General features: G+C 41.8%; 1 protein-coding gene across 1 annotated transcript; it reads right to left on the bottom strand.

Moving 5' to 3' along the window:
- Positions 1-3,097: 3,097 nt before the first annotated feature.
- mgmt (O-6-methylguanine-DNA methyltransferase) lies at positions 3,098-23,038 on the bottom strand. Its single transcript, XM_068568209.1, has 5 exons — positions 22,968-23,038; positions 20,495-20,643; positions 11,387-11,547; positions 6,797-6,936; positions 3,098-3,866 (listed from the first exon to the last, which is right to left on the bottom strand). The coding sequence occupies exons 2-5, from the start codon at positions 20,629-20,631 to the stop codon at positions 3,738-3,740; spliced, it is 567 nt and encodes a 188-aa protein (XP_068424310.1). The 5' UTR covers positions 20,632-20,643; positions 22,968-23,038; the 3' UTR covers positions 3,098-3,737.
- Positions 23,039-23,323: the final 285 nt, after the last annotated feature.

The following is a 23,323-nucleotide window of genomic DNA, read 5'->3' as shown; positions in this document are numbered from 1 at the left end:
AGAGCCCAGATGCTCCCAGTCTGTCTGGGGGACTGGGGAGACTGGTGCCATGGGGTCCTGGAGCCTCTGAAGTGCCGCCCCTCCGTCAACATGACCAAGGCTAGACCTGCACTTTCTCCAGGCTGAGACACTCTCCTTACCACACTGACAACCACGCTGCATAGTCACAGATTGATACATGCAGCGATACGCACTCGCAGGCACCCGCTCTCACGTAATGTATGGTCGTTCATCAGCCGGTCCTAATTAGAGACCCCCAGACCAACAGTTGAGTTCACAAGGTTACACCGACACACTGATGCAAGGTTACTCACACACACACACACTCGCATGCTGATACCTCTCAGGGTTTCTCCTACTTTCTCGTTTATTCCTGCGCTGTCTCATCACCACTGTCCTAAACTTGCTCATGTGGAGGGGGGTCTCTTTGTTCTAAAGAAAGAAAACAAGGAGAAGAAAAAGAAAAAGAAAAGGCACCATACGAATCCCTCCATCCTCCCGCTTTCTCTCAAAACACAAAGATCATTACAAGAGCATCAAAGTATGCCATGTTTGAAATGATATTTCTCTTTGTAGTTGTGGCGTAGCGTGGAGTGTGTTGGTATTAGATGCTGCTGTGGCAGCTGTCGTGGCTGGCTGCGTGGTGCCTCAGTGTCAGGGCCTCTGAGGCCGGGCTGTCCCGGTAGACAGACAGAGGGGGAGGAAACCTGATAGTGCAGCCAAGCCCCAGTCTAATGTCTGCCTATCCAGCTATCTATTCCTGTGTCTATCTGTCTGACTGTTGGACACTGCCTATCTGCATGCCGGACACCCCTCTGGCTCCATAGCAGCAGTGCACCGCTTGCAGCTGAGTTAATACGTTCCAAAAAGTTATCTTTATTTTTTTTTTTTTATGCCTACAAACTTCTCGGGGAAGAATAAAAGCAACTATTTATGAATCACTGATGTAGCTGCGGGATTCACTTCTGCAGGGTCCCCACTAAGCTTGCGACGCGTACCAAGGGGTGCAGGTTGTGATAACATTAGAATTATGAGCCGACATGTATGAGGAGCAAGAGACGGGAAGCGCAGAGTGTTTGTATTTGATGTGGGGGCAGAAAATTGCTCTATAATGAGGAGGGATGCCGGGATATGAGCTGGGAAGTGGGGAGTTGGAGACAGGATATAAGTTATGAGAAGGAAACTAATGTTAGGAAATGCAGAGGTTGTTGTTGTTGCGACTGTATAAGCTAAAATGTATCTTGTTTCTATCGGCCATGATTAATACGGCCCGGCCAGGTCAAAACCCCGCACTAACGCTACGGATGCCACCAACCACATCCTCGCTCTTTCTGGGGCTCAAATGAGTGTGTGTTGTATGTGAGGGAGTGTGTGTGTGTGAGGGGGTTAATAAATGTTGAATCAAACGCCGCACGAGACACTCACACTCCTTAAGGGTTGCCCATTAGCGGTGTGTGGGTGCATGGGGAGTTTATCAGTGTCTGGGTGATTTATGAAGTCAGACTCAATATCATCCACTTCACCCACACACATATGGACATACACATGTGCACACACCAACACGCATGGCCACATGCTCAAACACACACACACACACACACACACACGCGCGCGCTTGCGCGTACGGGCATGCGAGCACATGCACTAGTGTAGTTTCGCTCCCTCTGAAATGGAGGCAGATATTAGGCCAAAATTAAAGGTTTCACAGAGATTAACAGTGCGGATGATGAGATCGTCTCGGCCTCTTTTAATCTAATTCCTTTTTATCTGCGTGCCAGCATGAGACGGAAGTGGTCCACATGCTGAAAATACTCACACAAAATACAGACATCATAATAATAATAATAATAATAATGATAACACTGCTACTAATGCTGATAAATATTAAATTGCCATAGAAATGTAAAAATTGAGAAAATAAAAAAGGTTTGAATTATCTCGAAGAGATTCCTTGGGTAGCTAAGCAATTACATGGCCAATTACTGGCAGCATGTTTGAAGCTCTGGTGCCGGACTTGTTTTTTAACACCAGCCTCAGACCTCTACAGACATCAGTTTCTCTGGCTGCGAAATTCACAGCATTCCATAGAATTTACTTATCCACGAGAAAGAAAAAAAAAAAAAAAAAAAAGGAGGGTGCTTACAGTGCACTTCAGAGTGCGCCTGGCTTAAATGGGACCCCTTGTGGCTGTGTCACAGCTCCCTTCGTTAGGGGGCTGACTGTAGCCTGTAGTCACCACAGGCATCATTAGCCCTCTGTGAAACCACAGACTGAGTCTCATTCTTCATCTGCCTGTCTGCTGCCTCAACATCTACGCTGCGATGGTGCTCCACCGGCAGAGTAAGTGAGTCCAGCAGCAGCGCGGCAAGACGACCACGAGGAGCTGATCGGATGAGAAATTCAAAAATGCAGCAAAGTTCAAATGTATTCAGCGAGCGGGCCACTTGAATCGGTTCTGCAAAGGTTAGAGTCGAGGTTATTTTGGAGAGTGGATTATTAGGCTACCTGGGCTGAACAGGAAAGGAATAACTATGGGCAAGGAAGGGTCACTCTGGGGCTGCACTAGGCTGTTCAGGAATTTAGGTAAAAATACTAAACTGTCAATGTTACAACAGATCATTGTGAGAAAATGTAGAAACTGAAAGTAAAGGACATATTCAATTAAAGACGCTTCTATATCTAAACACACACACACACACACACTCACACACACGTACGCACACACACACCGCTGCCCTCTCCATATGGCCGTTTCAAGAGAGAATAATTTATCCCAAAGGGATTAAACTGGGCTGTGATGAAAATAAAATAACTTATACACATTTAAGTTACAGATTAAATGTGCAGGATGAATTCAAGGTTGAAATGTTGATTTCTGTTTCCCGTTCTGTACTGCCCTCTAATGGAAAACACTACTCGGAAATAAAAAAGGAGCTCTGACATCCAAAGCTGCAGTGAGGAGAAGACATACAGCATAATTAATTATGAGCTGAACTGAGTGAACGCTACATGAAATCAATTTTTAAATTAAATGCAATTAAAATGATGAAAAGCCACGATTTGTCATTTTGAGATGTATTTATTTAAACAGGTCTCATAAAAGTACAGTATATAATGCATAAGACATCTCCGCTCTAGGTGGATTGTAAGGCGAGAGCAAACAATGAGATCTAAATGAAGACAAAACAAATGCTTCACTACAAAGCTTTGTAGCAGTAAAATTCAGAGCCTTTATCACTGGATGTTGAACAAAGCATTCACTTGGCAGGAAATTAAAAAACCAACGAGAGGTACAAAGACTAATTCTGCTTCGGAAAAAAAAACAACAACAACAACAACAATGCAAGAGACATATTTTTAAGGGAATAATAATTCTTTAGAAAAACCATTCCAGCACTATCTGGCAAACGCAACGGAGACCCACGGGAGCATATGTTTGTAATTCCTACTGTTCTCTGTTTAAGTTATTTTTGTACATTCTAATTCTGCAACAACTCTGTATCACATTAACTATGCAGCATCTCTATTCTTAGATGTAAAAAAAGAAGAATAAACTAAATATCTACAAGAAGCTCCAGTTGTTCCACCGAGTGTGCCAAGCACGCTAAACTTTATGGCCCTGTTTTGCGTTCTTAAAAATAAAAATAAAAACATGGCTGTGTGTGTGTGTGTGTGTGTGTGTGTGTGTGTGTGTGTGTGTGTGTACTGAATGAAGGACAGTTGGCCTCTGTCATGCTTTAGCCTTCGCTTCTCTGCCTCTCATGGGTGAGCAGCCATTGTTTGAGATGGTTGCCCTTGCCGCTCATGTACGGCCCACTCTGTCCACTGCTAGAAATGACTCGGTGGCAGGGGATGAGGAGAGGAACCTGGCCCAGACACACAGAAGAAATTCAACTCGGAGGAAATAAACATGTTGAAGTTCTGCAGATATTTCACGAGAAAAATGTAACATGCAAACACGGACACTTCTACTTTTTCTTTAAAATAAAAAAAAAAGAAAGATTTTTTGGGAAATTCATAAAATCAGAAAGGAGGTTGAGAAAAATATTTCTTACTTGAAAAATCAAAAATCCCGTGAAGGATCAGTAGTGTTACCATAAAACTGTGGCGTGTTCCTAAAACACTAATGTTTGAGGAAGAAAAAGAAACACAGATTGTGGCTTTGCTGCTTTCTTATTCTCAGGTTGACATTTATTGTCGCCGCAACACAAGAGTTGGAGATGTTGATAGTAGATATGTATTATGTATGAAAGCATCTCTGATTCACCACATAAACGGTGCGACTTAAAAGTAACCAACGTGCAGAAAATATGAATCTGCACTTTTTTTTTGTTGCTTTTTATGTTCATGCACTGCATGAAAACAAAGTGTCACACAAAAAAGTGTCTGGTTTGATCCTGCACAAATCCACAGTCAGGGTGACGGCTCAGTCTTTGCGTATAAATGTTTTTTACTCTTTAATAGTGTAAAGCAAAGAAGCAATCAAAAATTAATGGGCAAAAACACCAGCAGGATGAATATTCAATCGAGAGGGTGTCAACATTAAGATCTGATAACCCTGTGATCATTAAAAAGAGGAAGTCGGTGGAGCGTTTACTCTTGTTGCAGAAGACTGCCAGGGGGGTCCCGAGTTCTTTGTAAACTAAATGGCTGGAGAAAGATTAAACAAGCAAACCTAAAACACTTCGATCATTGTGAATTCGGAACAAGAAGAGTGGCAATGGTTGGAATGAGTCAACGCAATTATTCCTATTTAATATTCTTCATGTTGCCCTCATTGTCTTCTCGTTACACCAAAATACCAAAAAAACAGCCCAACTACTACTGCTTTGCGACTATATTCCTCCAGTGAAACAGAGTTATCCTGACTCGATGGCTGCACCTCCAGCCTTTTATATAAAAGTTGGACATGCAGTGCGTTTCAGTTCAGATCCATCATTAAACCCGCTCCCATATCAACAGCAATAAAACTTTCCGAGCCCCAGATTAACCTTGCAGACAGAGAAATACTGCTCGAGTATTTGGATCAATACTGTTCCCCGGGTTTGGAGGCAGAGCAGGGTACCCTCAAGGCCTGCGGATCTGCCTCTTCACTTGGGGGGAAAAGAGCACTACGCCAGGCTTATCAATACTCAAATCCTGGTGAAGAAGAAGTGCCACAGAGAGGCGAGGATCGATTGAGCACACTGAGCTTTTCACAGTTGAAGCCTGAGTGGAGCAGCGCTACTGACAAGTAATTGACACTGACAATCTGACTCTGGATCTGTATCAGGAGCTGAGGGCTCAGGCTCCCAGGCTCCCTGACAAAAGGACGGAAATGTCTGTAAAACACAAGACTGAGAGGTTTTATACAGGCATCCAAAAACAACACCACTGGCTAATGTAATATATAAAAAGCCTATTAAAAAAAAAAGAGTGTACAGTATTAAAAACACACAACTGCTTTTTTTTGTGGTTTAGTGGCTTTTATTCTGTGTTTCAAATTAATTTTAATGATGATGAATGACTTTTCTTCCGACTTTAATAACAAGAATGGTGTCAGAGGAAACGCGCGGTGCTAAGATGAGGATGTACACGAGCTATTCCACTGCACATGTGAGGGAGAGCATCTCGCCGGCTGCATTTCTGTACAAGAAGTGTTCTCTGCCTCACAGAGCACACCGGTGGTGCCCACAGCACTACATGGGCAGAGCTAAACGGGCTTTGATCAAACGGTTTGATCAAAAGGAGACACACCACTTGCCCTCTAGGCCTCCATTTTGTACACAGTGGATTCATGGGCAAAATGATGCGGGGCCAGGTTTCCTGCAAGAATCGGAGATTTGCAGCGAACATCTACAGTAAAGATTCGAGAGAACAGGAACAAAAGGTGTGGGCTTAAAATTGTGCTGTAGGTAGACTTGTACGTCTCCGGCGCTCTCAGAGGGAGGCGTTCATTCCGCTGTTGCTCATATTCGAACACACCTACAGTTTAGATTACATATCCTGTGTCAGTGATTTTTTTTAAACTTATTATTTTTGAAAACTCAAGTGGAGTGCAAAAGTATTTTGTTGGAGGCAGTGATCATCAATAAATTGAAACAAAACAGATGGAGTGAAGATCTATGTCATCACTTTATTTATATTTCTCAAATATTTTTAGCATATCAACTATACCAATAGATTGCATATATATTTGTATTAATTTGTTTGTCTATTTGTATACTTACTAATGCAGCATCAATACAACATACCATATTGATGTAAAACCTTAAACTATATTGCAAATCATGTGTTGTTGTTATACATAATCCAAATTATATTTATGAACATGTAATTGGAGCTGCAACTGATGATGAGTTTAATTATCGCTTCATCCGCCGCCTATTTTCTAGATGAATCATTACGTAGATAAAAAAAATTATAATCAAAAGACGATTACAAATATCCATAACAGTTTCCAAGTTGACAATTTTACAATTACCTTAAACAGAGAAAAGCACAATGTTGCTTTAATTTAAAAATGGAGGCATTGCTGAAAAGTGACTCAACAGCAACTATTATAAAAAATAGACTAATCGTTGCGGCTTTATATTTCATACTGGAAGTGATGTCATGGTGACAGTTATACTTGTCAAATTCCTTATTTACTACCCGTGTGAAATTACTAATTAACCTTCGACTACAGGCAGTTTGCACAATGCAGGTTCACCAAGTCATTAGAAAAAAAAATTCTAATAGAAATGATGAGTTTCCTTATCTGATTAAATAACCTAAGTCAGAGAGAAGCCTGTCAATCAATGCCAGCCACACTCACCGGGTTCTTCCTCATGGCCCCGCCCACTGCCCGCACGGCTCTGGGGTTTCCCGCCATCTCAGCGAGGCGCTTGTACGAGACCGTCTCTCCAAAATTCACATCCTTCAGAAGTATCTGCAACACGCGGCTGGTGAACGCATCTTCGCCACAAAGCAGAGGACAGGGAGGAAGAGCGAGAGACAGACAGGGAGAACAGAGGAAGAGGGAGTCCCTCATTTAATCAGACAGCTGCATGAGAGGCTGACAACAAGACAACACTTTAGTGCAACGCTGAATTTACGCCTTTGAAATAAACCGGTGTTTTGAATATAAAATCAAAACGTTGAGACATCACGACATTTTTGGATTAACTGAATGGTTTTTTTCCTCATGTCAAAACTGCAGGTTTAAGGGCCAAGTCTTCTTCCAAGGAGCTCTGTAGGACTTTACAATACTCATTAACAACTAAATACATAGAAGTCCCTCAATTTGACCTTAGAACTAGTATTAACATGCTACAGAAGCTGATGTGAGAAAATTATTTCTATGGCAGAAAAATCTAGGTTATGCATTGAAAGGTCACAGCTAAAATTAAAAAAGTTCGCTCCTTCATTTAAAAGGATTAAGAGAGGCCAAAAAGACTGCAAATCTGCTCCAGATTTTTAATAATAATAATTTGAATGTTGCACACCATTTGTGGCAGTGGGATGACTTTGAGGTTAATCAGACCAATTTGTCCTTTTAATTGCTTTCTATTCAGAGTAGATTCATTATATCATCTTCACTTAAATGGCGGAATTCTTCAAATCATCCGCAGCTTAACCGACCACATTAACGGCTTTGATTTCATTAGCACTTTAGCAGTAGCATTATCATTTTTTTTCTCTTCTGGATTACTAGTCAGTGACCGAGAGGCATGTTTGTCAAGTTCTGATTGCTAGAAATAGAAAAGAAAAGGGGAAACGTATTTGAAGCATCTCGGGAACCTCCAGACATTGATGCAGTGAGCTTCTGTCGCAAGTGAACAACACTTTTTTTTTTTTTTTTTTTTTGCACAAGAGAACAAGATGGGGAACAATAGTCTCGTTATCAAGTGGGGGTGAAATTCTTCAAGTACATACATGTACTCAGTCATGAAAATTCAATTAGTGATCTCCCATTCTCTCTCATTTATATGGTCTAAGAGAGCACATGACAAGTGATCTATGAGAAATCCCTCTAAATTGGCATTGTGTGAAAACATGTCACACCCCTGTCTCTCTTCTACAGAGTGAACATCCTTTGCTCCCCAGGCTCCCTCGCTACCTTATAGTCACTCTCCGCTACACAAAGCCACGCGAACAAGGCAATTTGCCTAAACTGGGGGGAATAAGTGTAAAACCTAAAGGGGATATATTTGATTGATGCGCACCCATGTGAGTTCTTTGTCTTGAACAAGGCCCGTAGGTACTGTTTAATAATTTTTCAGGTAATAATCACGCTGTCAACGAGATGACGGGCTCTTACGCAGACAGACTTAATGTTATGAGGAGACAAGATACACCCCTGAAATTTCTTTTATGCATTATTCTCCCTCATAAAGCTCAGATTTGGCCACATGATGTGCGTGGTACATATTGATATCACTCTGTCACCGGTGGGTAGATGACAACTTGCCCAGACTACGGCTATGACAAATCCCTGTTGATGCAAACGTTATTGACAAACAACTAAAGTCAGTGTCAAGCCAGGAGACACTGCGGAGCACTTTCGCCTCCGAGCAACAAGCAACAGGGCCGTTTATACTTCTATAAAGCCAGAGCGGCATTTTTTTTCTTCTTTCCTGGAAGGTTTCACATCGCCAACAGTTCTGGAGTGTCTGCGCTTTTATCTGCCGCCACAGAGGTTAAAGAACTTTGCCCTCATCAGTGTTAGTGACAGAGACTTCATGCGGGTCACTCGAGGTGACCAGCGCTGATAGGAGAGCAGTCCCCGAGCCCCATACTTCATAAAGAGCCTAATACGCTGTGTCTGGGGTCAGGACCCTCTTTAGATCGAGGTGCAGTGATGTCAATTGTTTAAATAAAAGTTGAGAGGTAGCACTTACATGTTTACAGACATCCCATAATTATGTCACAGGTCATTACCTACCATGAAGCCAGGTGATAGGGCCACTGCAGAGGCAGAGGCAGACTGACCTGCGGTAAAATCGAACAGATCTAGTGATTACGAGCGTATTGGCATTTATGATTGATTTGCTCATCATTTTGTATATGAAAGCAATTTGAAAGAAGTAATAAACAATGAAAATAAAGTGAATTCCATCAGCCCAGCTAATGATAGATTTGGGGAGATGACTTTCAGCTGACAGCCACCTCTTATACGATTGTGACAATAAGAAGACAATAGTGGAAATGCAGCTCCCTCATTATCCTTTGTGTCTAATGGGAGGAAAGACTTTGACTCCCAGTCAAAGTGTCTCTTGAGTCTTGAGGGATCCATACTTTTGAAGGCTGACGGGGTGCTGATGATTCTCTGATTATTCGATATTCTGAAAACGTTCATTTCCCTAATTCCTCTCCACATCACAGGGGCGAGTCCTGGTGAGTGTCTCATCTCGCCCTGTGCTGTGCACAGGGGGAGGTTCAGCCTCCTGCAGGAACACAGTCATTTGGGCTTTGAAGAGCGCCCTTCCCCCCCTTTTCCTGGCCCCCTCCCTGCATATTCCCTGTGCCGCTTACCGAGACTAAGATCCTCTCGTCTGTTACATATGGATGTATAATTAATGAGATAAGAATATGCATCGTTTTGAGAACCCATGATGGTGTCTGCGGTTTTCTGAGGGGGCAAATGCGAGTGCGCACACACACACGCACGCACGCACGCACACAAACAAACGCGAGCTCAATGAGCGCGACACACGCACTGCCGCGCCATTCCTCTATACCTCTAACGACCCAACTTGCGTGTGATGTTGCACATGACAATCAGTCAGACAGTATAGAAAACCGCACCTTGCATCTCCTTTCAAGTCACCTCTGCTGCTCAGGTATAGCGTGACAGCTAATATGAAAAGTGGCTTGTTTTGTCAGAAATGTGTAAATAAACATGGCAACACTTCAAGTGAAGGTCACAACTCAATATTACATGACAAGTGCTGTGCGAGCGCTGTCGCGTTCAGGTTCTCCCACAAGATAACTGAGCAAACAAAAGTTGGTTGTCACAGATTGTAATGACCTGATTAAACTTGTATTTTTTTTCCCAGGCAGGCAGAGGCTGCATGACGAAATCGAGACGGAATTTGCACAGCAGGCCAAAACGAATCCTTAATATTTGTGAATTAACAAGCAGGAAGAAAAAAAAAATAAAAAAGGAGGAAAAAAAAAAGAAACCTTCTATTTTCCTCCCTCCGAAGACGAATACTCTTGATGCTCACATTTAACATTTTTATACTGGTGTGGCCTATGGTTCCGACTACTGAGAGCAATCCAAGCCTAAACCCTGTATTTACTGAGCCCCAAAACAACAGGCGAGGGAGCGAGGTGGAACACAGCACAATCACCTATTCAGATCAGGTACTAATGAAGAATTCCATCTATCCTGAAATTTAATTAAAACCCCAAAGACTTCAGATGAGATGCGATTTGAAAGAGCCTGGGGCTGGTACACAAGCACTTGGTGGCGAAGGGAATCACACTGAAAGTTGATATCGTAATTGGTCCTGATGTATTTCTGCATTGCCTTTGCGGGAGCGTGGGACTCATAGCTGTATACAGGGTCTCGATGGAGTACCTGCTCATTGAAAATGCCATCACTCAAGCACTGCAGATCTGCATGAAATTAGAGAGCAACTAAGGCCTGATTGCAAGGGAAGAGAGGCACAATTGGTAAATGCATATATTAGAGCTATTTTTTCTCTCCTGTGTAGGTGTGCTTCTGGGTCTAAATGAGCACTTCTGAAAAATCTTTAGGTTAAAATGCAATGAGCGTTTAAAGTGTGACAAAGAAATAGCCATTAATTGTTTAAAAAAAAACGGCTCGGGTGCAATAAGTTTGCAATTTCAAAAGTGAGTTGTCAGGCTGCGAGAATTGTTTGTTTCCTCGAAAACAAAAAAGGGCCAGGGATAATTAATCCCTCATTTCCTGAATCATTCACTCGGCAGTCACAACTACCAGTTGAAAGGACACTAATTGTCCATTTTTCGGGGTGCTTCCATTTTACTCGTCCTAGGTGACTGGTCAAGCCAACAATAAGCTCATTCAAACTTTACTACCATTCACATGTTGTCATTGAAAAAAAAAAAAAAAAGAAGCTTCCTGTCTAAAAATGTCAAGAGTGGAATTCGATCAGTTTCAAAGAATGTGCCAAGAATCATAGAAAAGCTTGCCAAGACTAACACGCGTGGTAAGAGCTGCCACAGATTACTGAACCAAGTTACAGCTCTGTGTTCTGTTCTCTCTCTCCTCTCGCTCACCCACTCGCTTCCTTTTCCTCCGCTCTCCCTCTCTCTCTCAGCCATAAAATACTTCATTATAACACAGTGAGCCAGTGAGTGTAAGTGATGTAACTGACAATTAAGAGTGAAAGCCTGATCCCAGTCATGGCTCTGCAAATATTTATCCATGACAGACCTCCTTGCAGGGCGGGGTGGTGAAAGGCAGGGAGCGGGAGACTCCCAGTGGTCTGCGGCTCACTGAAGTACGCCTGGAGCCATTCAACAAAGCGCTGCAACTCGGGGCTCATTTCTGCCAGGCTATCGTTGACCACACAGCTCAGGGGGGCCTCACTGCTCCTGCGAGGGATATGAGAAAGGATGGGGAGGTGAGGTGGGGATCAGAGGAGCAATCATAATACCCAGTTCTTGGTTGAATAGTGCGAAAATATGTCGCAAGAGTGTAATAACATGCCAGGGGTGACACAGATGCAAGATGGCATAATTTGCAGAGTGAAACTAAATTTCGGTAATCAAGACGTGTTTAAAATCTAAAGTTCCGCATTTCGACGTTGCTCCTGTCAGCGGGCTGTGACAAATATCAGCGCTGTGAAAGACAGAAAACTCCAGAAAATATAAAGACAGTAATCCAGGCATTTGGTACGGTAGATATATATTTTTATGAAGTGCAGAATGATAGAGTATGAAAGGAAACATTGTCGGCTCATAAGGAACGGCGCTAACAGTTTATTTCAAACAACTTTAAGGATGCAGAACCACTTTTTGAATTTCAAAAGGGAAGAAAAAAAAAAAAAAAAGTTTCCAAAAGTCTTGCAGCTCTTATGGAAAGAAGTTAAGAACACAGCGCTAACAACAGTTTCATCTCTGGATGGGTCTAGTTTATAGTTCATGACAAGAATAAATGGATTTTTTTGGCCAGAGCAGTGCTGGCCAGCAAAGCACTACACTTGGACGTGCATCTTAGCATGAGTAGATGCTTGGAGGAATTTGCCGATGGTTGAGTTGGCATCACTTAACAGCTGAATTTCTCTCCGCTGCTGACCACCCCCCAGGTCAATGCAAGCAGACTGACCCATATTTGACACTTAAAGACCCTACTGGGAAGGTCCTCTCTTAGCATGTGCATTACTGCAAAGTGGACCTCAAGCTGTGTTGTGGATCTAAAGCAGGCCGCCAATTCCATTAACTGGTGTACAGGACTTATAAATAAATAATATCACCATTTAAGTGCCCCTTTTTTCAAAATTGGCTTATCCTGTATGGTATTAATAATAGACATTTACTTTGTTAAACACACAGACCGTCTCTCTCCTGGCCGCCGTAACAACACGGCCCTAAAGTGTTTTTACACTTCTGCAGGTCACAGTTTGAGCAACGTTTTATATTGGACATGTGAAACTGAGGTTTACTGGAGTGTTATGAGTGAGCAGGTCAGTTTTAAGGGAACCGCTCTGCCTGCTAGTTTGTGGCTGTGTGATGAAAATCTCCTGGGTGCCGTTTAACAGTGGGTGTAAATACAGTAAAAGGTGTAAATACTCTCATTTCTAAATAAACCACACAGCAGTTTATAGTTGAGTGGCGAAAAACTTGCAAACCCACCAGCGGGTCCTGTGCTGAGACACGCTCAAACAATGGCCATGGCTCATGGCAATCTCTGTCGGCATGGGTGAGTGCCCAGCCAGCCCCTACTTGTCATTGTCTCTCCTTTCTATCCCTCCCTTCCCTCCCCTCCCTCCCTCCCCCCATGCTCTCCCTCCTCATTTCCCCCTCTCTATTTCTCTATCCTCCCACTCCAGCTCTTTTGGCTCCCCACCACCTACAGCCCCAGACACACACCCACCATCCCCCTACCTCTCTTTCTCTCTGCAAGGATCTTCAGGCCACTGTTCCCTCTCTAACCCCCTACCCCCCCCCCCTTTCCTTCCACCACCAGTGCACCACCACCACCTCTTCCTCCTCCTCCTCTTCCCACTCCCACCACCACCACCACCACCACCACTACCTCCTCCTCCTCTACCCCACCACAGCCCTTCTTTCTCTCTGAGAGGATGTTCCAGCCGCTGCACACTGACAGCTCGGGGATATTGTGTGTGGAAATGTTCCTGTTGGACCCGCAGGCCCTTACAATCTACCGGACAAAGGCTAGAGCACCTTTGCTTAAGGCTTGGCACCTTTGACCTCCAGCTCACACTTCAGACTTGTCACCGTGGCTAATTTTCGTCTCCCCTCAGCCCTCCGTTATGGATGTGCCGGCTTCAAAGGTGTTTTGAGTGATACAACATTGACAGTAGTAAAAGTTAATGCAATGCAGTACATGTTATGGCCGGTAAACAACACCAAAATAAATAAATAAAAGTGGAACAACATCAGTCGAGCTGAAGTCTGTCACCTCTAGGTGCAGTGGGGGATTGTTTTTAAAGAGCATGTGGGCAGTGGAGATGTAGCTCCTGTGCTGGCAACATTTCCAGTCGCTTCACTGAATTACAAATCAAGCAGCATCAGATGATCTTTATAGTGTCCGGACTGGCACATTAGAAACTCGGCACTTCAAATGAGAGATTAGAGATGTGTGATAAATGTTAGGCTTATTACAAAGACACTCTCAAAAAGTGAAGCACTCTTTATATTGTTTTAATGTACTTGCCATCCTCTGTATAAAAAAAACAACACAATAATTATAATTAGTGGTGATCATGAACAGTATTTCGATAACTGTAAACAGTTCAAATTTGGTTAAAGCTAAATAGTTATTTATTATCTTTTAACTAGTTTGAATCATATTTTTTTTTCAATGTCCTTCAGGCGTTTACTATTTCATAACAGGTAAGGAAATAAGAAACTAATTCCAAACTAGCTAGGATCGGCTGCACTAAAAAGAATATTTCCCTTGATAGAAGATTGTGATTTGAGAAAATGTCTAATATTGTGCTCCTGTCACAATCAATTTCCAATTACCATAAATCATTGCTGCGTAAAGTGGGAGTCATTTGGAGTTCTACCTATTTTCCAACTCTAATATAAAGAATGAAGTGAGCATTTATATAATGTTGGAGGTTATTTCATTCATCCAAGAGGAAACAATCAAAGGAGACAAAGGAAAGAAAAGAAAAGAAGAAGAGCCGATATTAAATTTATCAATTTCCTTTGGCATATTCTGTATCTGTAGTTGCACAAGACTTCACTAAGACTTTTTCTATCAGCTGCAGACGTAAGAATGAAACAGGTTAACCACAGGATCTAATTGAAAGGAATCTGGCGAAGGGTGTAATGGTATATTGCACAAAAAGGGGAAAAACTCAGAACTCATGCCTCCATCCTGTGAAGCGTGATGGCGCTCATCCTGACTCGATCGGCTGTCACTTTTGACACAGCCTGCCAGAGTTCTCCTTCACCGATCATGGGTAACATGGCGGGTCAGAGGATGAAATAGAAAAGGCCAAGAGCAGTCCAATATTTTCCTCGGCCTTATAGCTGCAGATACTTAACTCAGAGACGTCAAAGACTCAAGAGAGCATGAAAAAAGCCTAAAATGACTGTCTAAAAAGGGAAAAAAATACAGCATGTCTCTATGAATGTCAAGATCCTGATGGTCTCTGAGCCAAAGGCTGTGATACAATTGTAAGCCACTAGCTCAATGCGGCTCGTTCAACCATTTGAAGATCATTCAGATGCCTATCTGACTACTGCAGCACTAAAGTGGAGAGCTTCTGGAGTGGTAAGCTGTAAGGAATGCTTCCTTTTCTACCGTGGGGGCGCTCGGTTTGTGCTCTGCCGTTTCAAAATAAAAACAACTCGGCCGGATAAACTGCTCTCTAGATATCCAACCGTTCTTATTAGCGAATGTCCGGCGAAGAGGCCGCAACACTCAATCCAATACATAAAGGTGGCGGTAAAATACTGCAGAGTAGGCAACAAAGCACACAACAATTAGGTCTTCTCCCAACTGGCTAGCCACAGGAGTCAGTGAAGGCATGTATTACCAGAGCCTTAACTCTTACTCCATTATGTAGTGTATCCACACACCCCGACGCAGCAATGTTTATCTACAACAGACTACTGAGCAGTTTCAAATAGTGTTTTTAGCCTCTATTCTCAAGTGCCATAGTAAGAGATTCCAATTACCCGAATGGTAAGGAGCCAGTGAGGGAGGCATAAAGTACATTAGGGATCCCCTGTAACTGCAGGGACCTTTTAGAGCCTCAACTGAAGAGGGCCGAGAGACTGGAGGGACAGTGACCCTGCATGGATAGCCTCTGTCAAAATTTGACCACGTCAAGCACAAAGGCATTATGGGAATCCAGTGTCACCAAGTCCTAATTACTGTCTGTGTTCAGAGCAAATTACTGCCTTGTTCCTCTGATTAGCGAGGAGGCTAATCTTCACCTGTGTACGCCAGCACTGCTGAGGGCCCTTGAGTGTTAGCGCTTCGTCTTCTGTAATTTATTTTTAAATCAGTGCCCGCTCCCAGGAGTTTTGAGTGTTTTGTTGTGAACCGCTTACCATGATCCCCACCACCGCCCCCTCACCCCTAAATCCTTGACTAAATCCTTGTTTGGTGCCGCAGGAAGATAAGCAAGAACAACACTTGGGCATAATTGACTCGTACTCCTCTCCAAGATGTCAGAGCGGAATCATCTCTCTGCATATTGCCTCAGTATGTCACAGACTGTACACTTCTGCATGTTGCAGATATAGAATCCAATCAAGTTCTAAAACAAACCAGCGCAACCCTCGCGCCGGGAAAAACTTCCCGGTCGACAGCAGGGAAAAAAGAAAAAAGAAAAAAAAAAAAACAGCAGGCGCTGCTTTTAGCTGCATCTCTACAGTGAAGGGTAACTCTCGCTCGGCTCCCGTCCTCACCCTTGAGGATCTGCTTTAGAAACCACAACATTTGCAGATTTTCATCTGAGTGAATGTCAGTGCCTCGTCTGCGTGCGGCGGTTTACAGGTAGTGTGTTACACAGGTGTTGGTTTACACAGGAAATGGCACATGCAGCCTGATTGGGACGGTCCCAGGAGATCGAGGCATAAACGTAGAGCACAGATGGGTCCAAGGGCCAGTGGGAGCAGCACCTTAATGAATACGCAGCTGAGTACTACACTTCACAACATGCAAAACAATATTCTAAGGCCGCAGTAAAAAAATAGAACAGAAATGATCTGAATATCATTACGCAATAAATTATTCATACCATATCTAAAGGGACTACGTCAAAAAGTCTCCCTCTTGCTTTATTGATGATTTCATTCAATATCTCAGCAGATCACTGTTTGTATGACAACGCATTTTAGTTACAAATGCAAGCAGTTTATTTAGCACACAGCCTCGTCTATGTATGTCGCAAAATTATAATTTAAATTAATTAACATTATGTATCAGACTAAATACGAGAGAGAGAGAGAGAGAGAGAGAGAGAGAGAGAGAGAGAGAGAGAGAGAGAGAGAGAGAGAGAGAGAGAGAGAGAGAGGGAGAGAGAGAGGGAGAGAGAGAGAAAAGAGAGCCGGAAAGGAGGAGAGAGAAATTATAGAGGAGAAAAAAAAGAAGTTGTTGATATGGTTCCCGGTGTGTGAGCACATCATGTAAACAGGCCCCAAACAGGGAACACATTTACCATAAAGCTATTCAGTGTGAACCAGGACATTGATTCACAACACTACATGAGTGTGAGAAAAACGATAAATGCATCACCTCAGATATTTCACACTAGCGTTGGTAGTGTGTAAAAGCTGTTGTGACAGCTTGGGTATTAGGGCTAGATAGATGGAAAATGTCTGGCTGCTTATGAATGCCAATGTGACTGAGGTGACGGGTTTGACACAAAAACACTCCACCTCAGAACAATTAGGCTGTTCTCAGGCCCCATCCAGTGTTGTCAGTGATAATGGAAAGCTGTGAGGATAACTGGTGATAAATAGACTTTAACACCCTCCTCCTTAAGACCAATGCAGTCCTGCAGTCCTCTCATATGCTTAACTAATCATGAGCATGGCCGGCAAAATTCATACAAAAGACTAATTACTGTTGTACTTCACTTCAGTCTCAAAGGCCTCTTATATAAGGACTTGGGGGTTCTCGTGCCTCTTTTCTCCTCTTGATGGGTATTTTTTTACAAGTAGGCCTCGTGCTAGACAAAAGCGTTTAAAAATTGGTGATTGCTTTCATCCGCTTTAATTACATTCAGAAATGGCATTTCTGCCACATAATACACTTCTATTGTTTCAGAATTATCTGGCTTGGGGAGTAAAATCTACAATATTTGACGATGCTCCCGAGCTAAATCGCCTCTTGAAATTGAAATATGCAGGCGAAATACAAAATAAAATGCCTGCCTTTGCTGCTGATATACTGGAAGCTGCTTGGCTTTCTCCAGAATGCCATTATTATGCATATCCAGGTAGAAAGTTAATTAACCCAAAGCTTAAGCTAATTATGGTAGCAGAATGCTATCAACCAAACGCTTTCAGTCAGACAGCTGTCCAGAATTTCATTTGCTAATCATTTGTCTTTTGCCGGAGCATATGGTGCATTTCCCCACTATCACAGCAACAACAAACAGATGAAAATCATTAACTAAAAACAATGTGCAATGTGAAAAATCAGACACAGATTTATAAGGCTTTGTGTCAGAGAAAAAAAGGGGGATTTATGGCCTGGGAAATATAATGATAATTTTTGGTTTTAGCCACTTAGGATTTTAGGCAGACCACGTGACTCATGTGTGCTGGGAATTCAGATGCACAAATATATTGTTTATATCTATATGCAAATGAGGCTGAGAATGAGAATGTTTATCCGTGTAAAATTAATTACAATTTTCTATAGGAGCATATGCAAAGAGCTTGTTCTTAACAATTTTTAGCTTCTAGCACATTTTGTGCCTGTATTTTTTTATGTTGTTAAAAGTAGAACTCCCTCCGCTCAGAATTAAATCAATTATTTTCCAAGAAATGCTTCATGCATTATTTTTTTTTTCTTCTTTTCATAAAACACATCATACTGGCTGTTAAAGTGTGATTGATATCAGCATTGCCTTGCGACATTATCAGGCAATAAAGGCTACTCAGGTTCTAATGCAACATGTCATACACAGGCTCCTGTAGTACATTTCTATTGAGGACCTCACAAGCTAAATTGCTTTTTTCCTGCTCCCCCACATCTCAGCCAGCTTGACAGACAAATTGATCAAAGCATTGTAAAATAATATGCTCACAAAATGTCTCGGGGCAGGAGTCCAGCCCTTTTTTCATTTTTCACCCTAATAAAAAAGTACTCTATGATTTCCTCTGTATTATGTGTCTGTGCTCTGTGTGAAAGAGGCGAGAAGCATCATATTTCAGATAATAGTAATCTCCTGTAAACAAAATGCGTATCATTTTTCTGTGAACGCTGAGGCCATGCTAAAAACTAAAAAGGGGGGAAAGCTGGTTAACAGGGAGGCTGGTGCGTAGGGCCCCAACAGGGGTTGTTGAGATGTAATGAATTTGTTCATCTGATGGTGCCTTCAGGGCTGTCGTTAGACTGGCAGAGGAGGTTGATTTTAGGAAATGTTCCTAAGATCAGTTAGGAAGCAAAAGGGGCTTGAGACGTTTCTATTAGAAAGAGCTGACGGTCATGGTGCGTAAGCAATACTTCAAGGGCATTTATGTAGCTATAATGGCATTTATCAATAACTATCTATCAATGCCACATATGCTTTTGTTGCTGCACCGGCTGTTCAACACCAACCAATATGGTGAATTCTACAAAAAAACTAAATAGAAAGCAAACAGAGTTGCTTGCATAAGCCGGCAAAGCTGTGACTCGCTCACGAATATACTTCTGTAGGTTTTACTTTATGTTATGCATGGATGTTATCTATTTCCCTTATCCAAAATATGCTCTTAGAGATCATTTATCACACTGACTTCCTAAGCCTGTTCCACACCACATCCAAAGCTGGAGAGAGCCTTGTTTAGTATGTCATAAATAAATCAATGGGAATGGCTGATTTGAACTATTACTGCTACAAGCAGGCTTTTGTGAGATCTACATGTAAAGCCAGTTGCAAAGATAAGCCTATATTTTGTCACTTTATCTTGCCTCCCTTAATGCCTGTTTACATTGTGTTACACCATATATCTGAGGTGGCTCTAGTTCCCCTGTCCTATGACAAAAGCATCGTATTCAACTGGTCGAGATAAAATCTAAACATTTAGTTTAATGATTTCTCGCTTACACCTTTGAGAACATACAGACACGCGATGTGATCGAAGCATCACTTATGACCGACATAGCAAATGATATTAAACTGAGAAATGATCTAGTGATGCGAATCATTAAATTCATTTGCATATTCCTACTGAACCTGAACACACAAATTAAACCCTGTTCACAAGGAGACGGAGAAAGGTGCTTGCGCATGGTTACAGGACATCTTCCATAATCAAAATTCCATATTATTAATTTTCTCACTTCAACTCATTAACAACAAGTGGAATGTTTTTACTGCTTGATGAATTTTAGGAAATAGCAGACAGTCATGAAGGAAACACATGTTGAGGTATAATATACAAGGTCATTAATGGGTTTCCATAAATTAGAATTTGAACATACATTTTCTTCCTAACTTACTATCCGAGTGCATTTGAAAATGGTTTAATTTCCTAAACCATTCAAGTTTATCAAATGCGAATCTGCGATACATGGATATTTAATTTCAATCTAATCAAAACTAATCTGAGATGTAGGATGTGGACCTGTAACATTCAGGAATAAGTACTTATTAACGCTGAGTTTAATCAGTTTCAATCGCTCCAGTAAGACTTGCAACATTCTAACAATTTTGAGGGATGGGCAGGGCATGAAATGCAATCACATATTACATTTCTGAGTGCCGGTTGACACTCAGAACTACTGCATACAACTTGGAGGGAACATAAATAAACAGGAGCGAACAGTCCATGCTCCCAATGGCCTTTGCTGACCCTACAGACATCAGCTATAATCAACTCCCTTGTGGGTAATAAACAAGTTATTTTTCTGAAATTTCAAATATACTGCAGGAAGAATCACAACCACATGCCATCAGAAATCTAATTTCAAGCCCAACTGTATTCTAGTGCCCCTCATATTTCTAGTGCCTGCTCATATTTGCCCAACTTTCTCTAGGATATTTCTTGTGGGATCTACAAAAATGCCCTGCTTCCAATGAGGAATGGTGGCACTCCATCACAGGAGTGGATTCTGTCCGCCTGTAAATTTCACACCTTTGTTTATCACGTCACCAGCCCGGCTGTTGTACAGTACCTTTCAGCAGGTGCGACATCCATTAGGATCTGGATGGTGTGCACACCATTCTCACATCCACTGACTTGGATCGTCCCCAGGGGGCTCAGCAATGAGATGGTCTTCTGAGTGCACTGGCTCTCCCTCTGCTTCTTCATCTCGCTGCCCTGCTAAGGAAGCACAAATTACACGCCGTTCATTGACATATTCATGTGGCAACTTTCACAATTTCCCACACATATTTGCATTGAATGATCTATTGAAAACCTAGCAGGCCACCAACGGATGATGACTTACATATTTGAACACCTAGCCTCCAAACAATGTCATGATGTGACTTGATCCCAACATTACTATCCAATATTTCTTTTGTGCATGGAAAAGAATACGCCTATCTAACCAATAAATCGCCCATTTTTTCCCCTCTTTCGGTTCTATATATCACATAAATGAGAAAAACAATGCAGTCTGTTCCCTTGTCTGGTGGGGGATTCCCAAGATAGCTCGACATTATTTTCAATCCGTCATTTTTGGTTGATGGTCGGGATGTTTTTCTAGCATTAAATTTGTTCCTCAGGGTGCAACTCCGATGGGATTCTGGTTTCCAGCCCTTAACAACAGCAAAAACGTGCAGCTTTTCTGACGACTGAGATGGATACTGGCAATAACCAGACAGCAGTTCCTTTTTTATTTTTACTTTGAGGGAAGGAGAGATGATTGACTATGTTATATGTGAGTTTTTGAGAGATGGGGGTTATAATAAATAAAGGTCACATTGATTGTAAGAGTTTCAACCAAGGAAACCTTTCCTTCCAGGAACCTTGATCTAAAAAGTGTCTAAAGGGTACAAATACAATATCTCTCTGTCTTTTTCATTTTTAATAGTCCATGTTATTCACATCCATATATCTCAACTCACAAGTTTACTGTGTGATGTGCCACAACAAATAATTATTTGTATTATCCATTATTCCTCTGATTATTTTCTTGATTAATAAACACATTGTTTAATCTATAAGATGTCAATATAGTTTAATAGGAAACAATATCTATCAGAGCCGCCAAAGACCGAAAAATATTTAGTTTACAAATTACTAAAGATTAAAAAGTCAAAAATCTTCAAAATTGAGAGCCTCTACCAAGATAATAAATGCAGTTTCAAAATGCACTTTAAACTAGATGCAGTATTGTAGACTAGTTACTTAATCAAGCAACAAAAAACAAACTAGATGATAATTAACCGATTAATCACAATCTGGCAACTATTTTCATAATCAATTCATCATTATATTCATTTATTCTAGTAAAAAAAATAATAAACATTTCTGAGGTGCAGCTACTCAAAGGTGATGAATTGTTGCTTTTCTTTGTCTTGTGCGATAGCAAAGTGAGGCTCTGCGACTCTTAGATAAAATAAGTGTCACCTTGAGAAAATTGTGAAGTCATTTAAAACTTTCCTCTTATATTTTATAGAGCAATGTATAATTCAAATATTAGGTGCAACGTCTAAAGCAGAATAAATACAACAAAGAAAAACTGTAGTGCTCAATGCAGCCTGCACTTTTAATTTAAGAATAGATAAAAGACTATATATTTTTTTTTTAGATTAAACAAAGGTTATGCGATAGAAAGTAGTCATGCATTTACAGTTTCATTTAGACTGTGTTTTGCTCCCTCTTCACATACACACCCCACCACCACCACATCTGTCATGGTATGCGATCACAAATGCGTCTGCTTCAACTTTCTTGTTTCTACTCCTGCAGCTCTCACTGTATTCATCGGGGGTTTGCCTGAACTGACAATAAAGGCGAGAATTTTCTGAGCCAAACAATGGTACAGTGCACTTTGGATAAGCGCTGAACACACTGGCTGCCATTTAGCAAGCTGGTAATAGACTCATAGATAGAATAATGGACTTCGGCAATAATGGCCGTGGCTAATAGTCTATGCTGATTAAAAATAGCGCTATCATGTTTTGTGCCGTTTTCGGTGCAGTACACTGGTCTAAGTGACTACTCGCATGTTTGGGTGTTTACCCAGCGCTTCACGGTGAGGAACAACAAACAATAAGCAGCTTGTGTTGTTAAAAATCACTGGCAGCAAACTCGTGCTCGTCCATCATTTGACTCGTTTCTCGTCACACTAGTTCCTGGTCAAACCTAATTGAGTAGAAAGCGCGCTGTGGCTGCGCAAATGCAACACGTGTGCTCATTGTAAGGAATTTAAATATAAGGAAAAATTAATGCCGAAACTTGGACGAAAGCCCGTGTGTAATTTTTGGAGTGAAGTGTCATAAAACTGGGTGAGATATATATTTTAAAATTGAGTGCGAATTTTAAATGGCGAAAAAAATGGACGGAGGTTTGTAACTGAAGGCACGAGCTTACTTAACACTCAATAGCATGAGAGTATACGGATAACAGTTAAACTGCAGATTGTGTCAGGCTTTGTTAAAGTAATGGTGACACTGTAAATTCACTCTGTAGCTTACAATGAAGCCGTTTGCATCCGTGTGGTGTCCGCGTCTATTCCATCTGCAAAACAAACGTGGGAGAAAGTCTCTTCCTGTTTCTGCAGACTACGCGGTCGAGTCGGCCAATCACAAGAGGCCAAAGTCAACCATTGCGCTGTAATTGGCCGATATAAAGTCTCCGCCCCGCCCCCTGCCAGGGACAGACACGGAAAGCTTGTCTTATAGGTCTCAAGCTGGGATTTGGGGTCCTTCAGGGGCCTCAGTACACAGAAGACTAGAAATGGTAGTGATTTAGATATTTGATTTGCTTGATATTTTTTACAGCAGGGGGAAAAAATATTTTGAACATTAATGTCAAACACTGTTATCTCTCC

Source organism: Clinocottus analis, unplaced genomic scaffold, assembly GCF_023055335.1.
Source record: "Clinocottus analis isolate CAN_PGR_092001 unplaced genomic scaffold, fCliAna1.0.p SCAF_8, whole genome shotgun sequence".
Taxonomy (NCBI): domain Eukaryota; kingdom Metazoa; phylum Chordata; class Actinopteri; order Perciformes; family Cottidae; genus Clinocottus; species Clinocottus analis.
The sequence above is the reverse complement of the archived record's forward strand: the minus strand, read 5'-3'. Positions and strand labels throughout refer to the sequence as shown.

Bases quoted from the DNA above. Each gene is read 5' to 3' on its own strand.
- mgmt (XM_068568209.1), bottom strand. From the start codon at position 20,631: ATGAAGAAGCAGAGGGAGAGCCAGTGCACTCAGAAGACCATCTCATTG. The intron at 6,937-11,386 runs GTCTGTCATGGA...TTTGTGGCGAAG, and splicing joins CCACCCCGCCCTGCAAGGAG to ATGCGTTCACCAGCCGCGTG. The intron at 3,867-6,796 runs GTGAGTGTGGCT...TGTCTGGGCCAG, and splicing joins GGGCCATGAGGAAGAACCCG to GTTCCTCTCCTCATCCCCTG.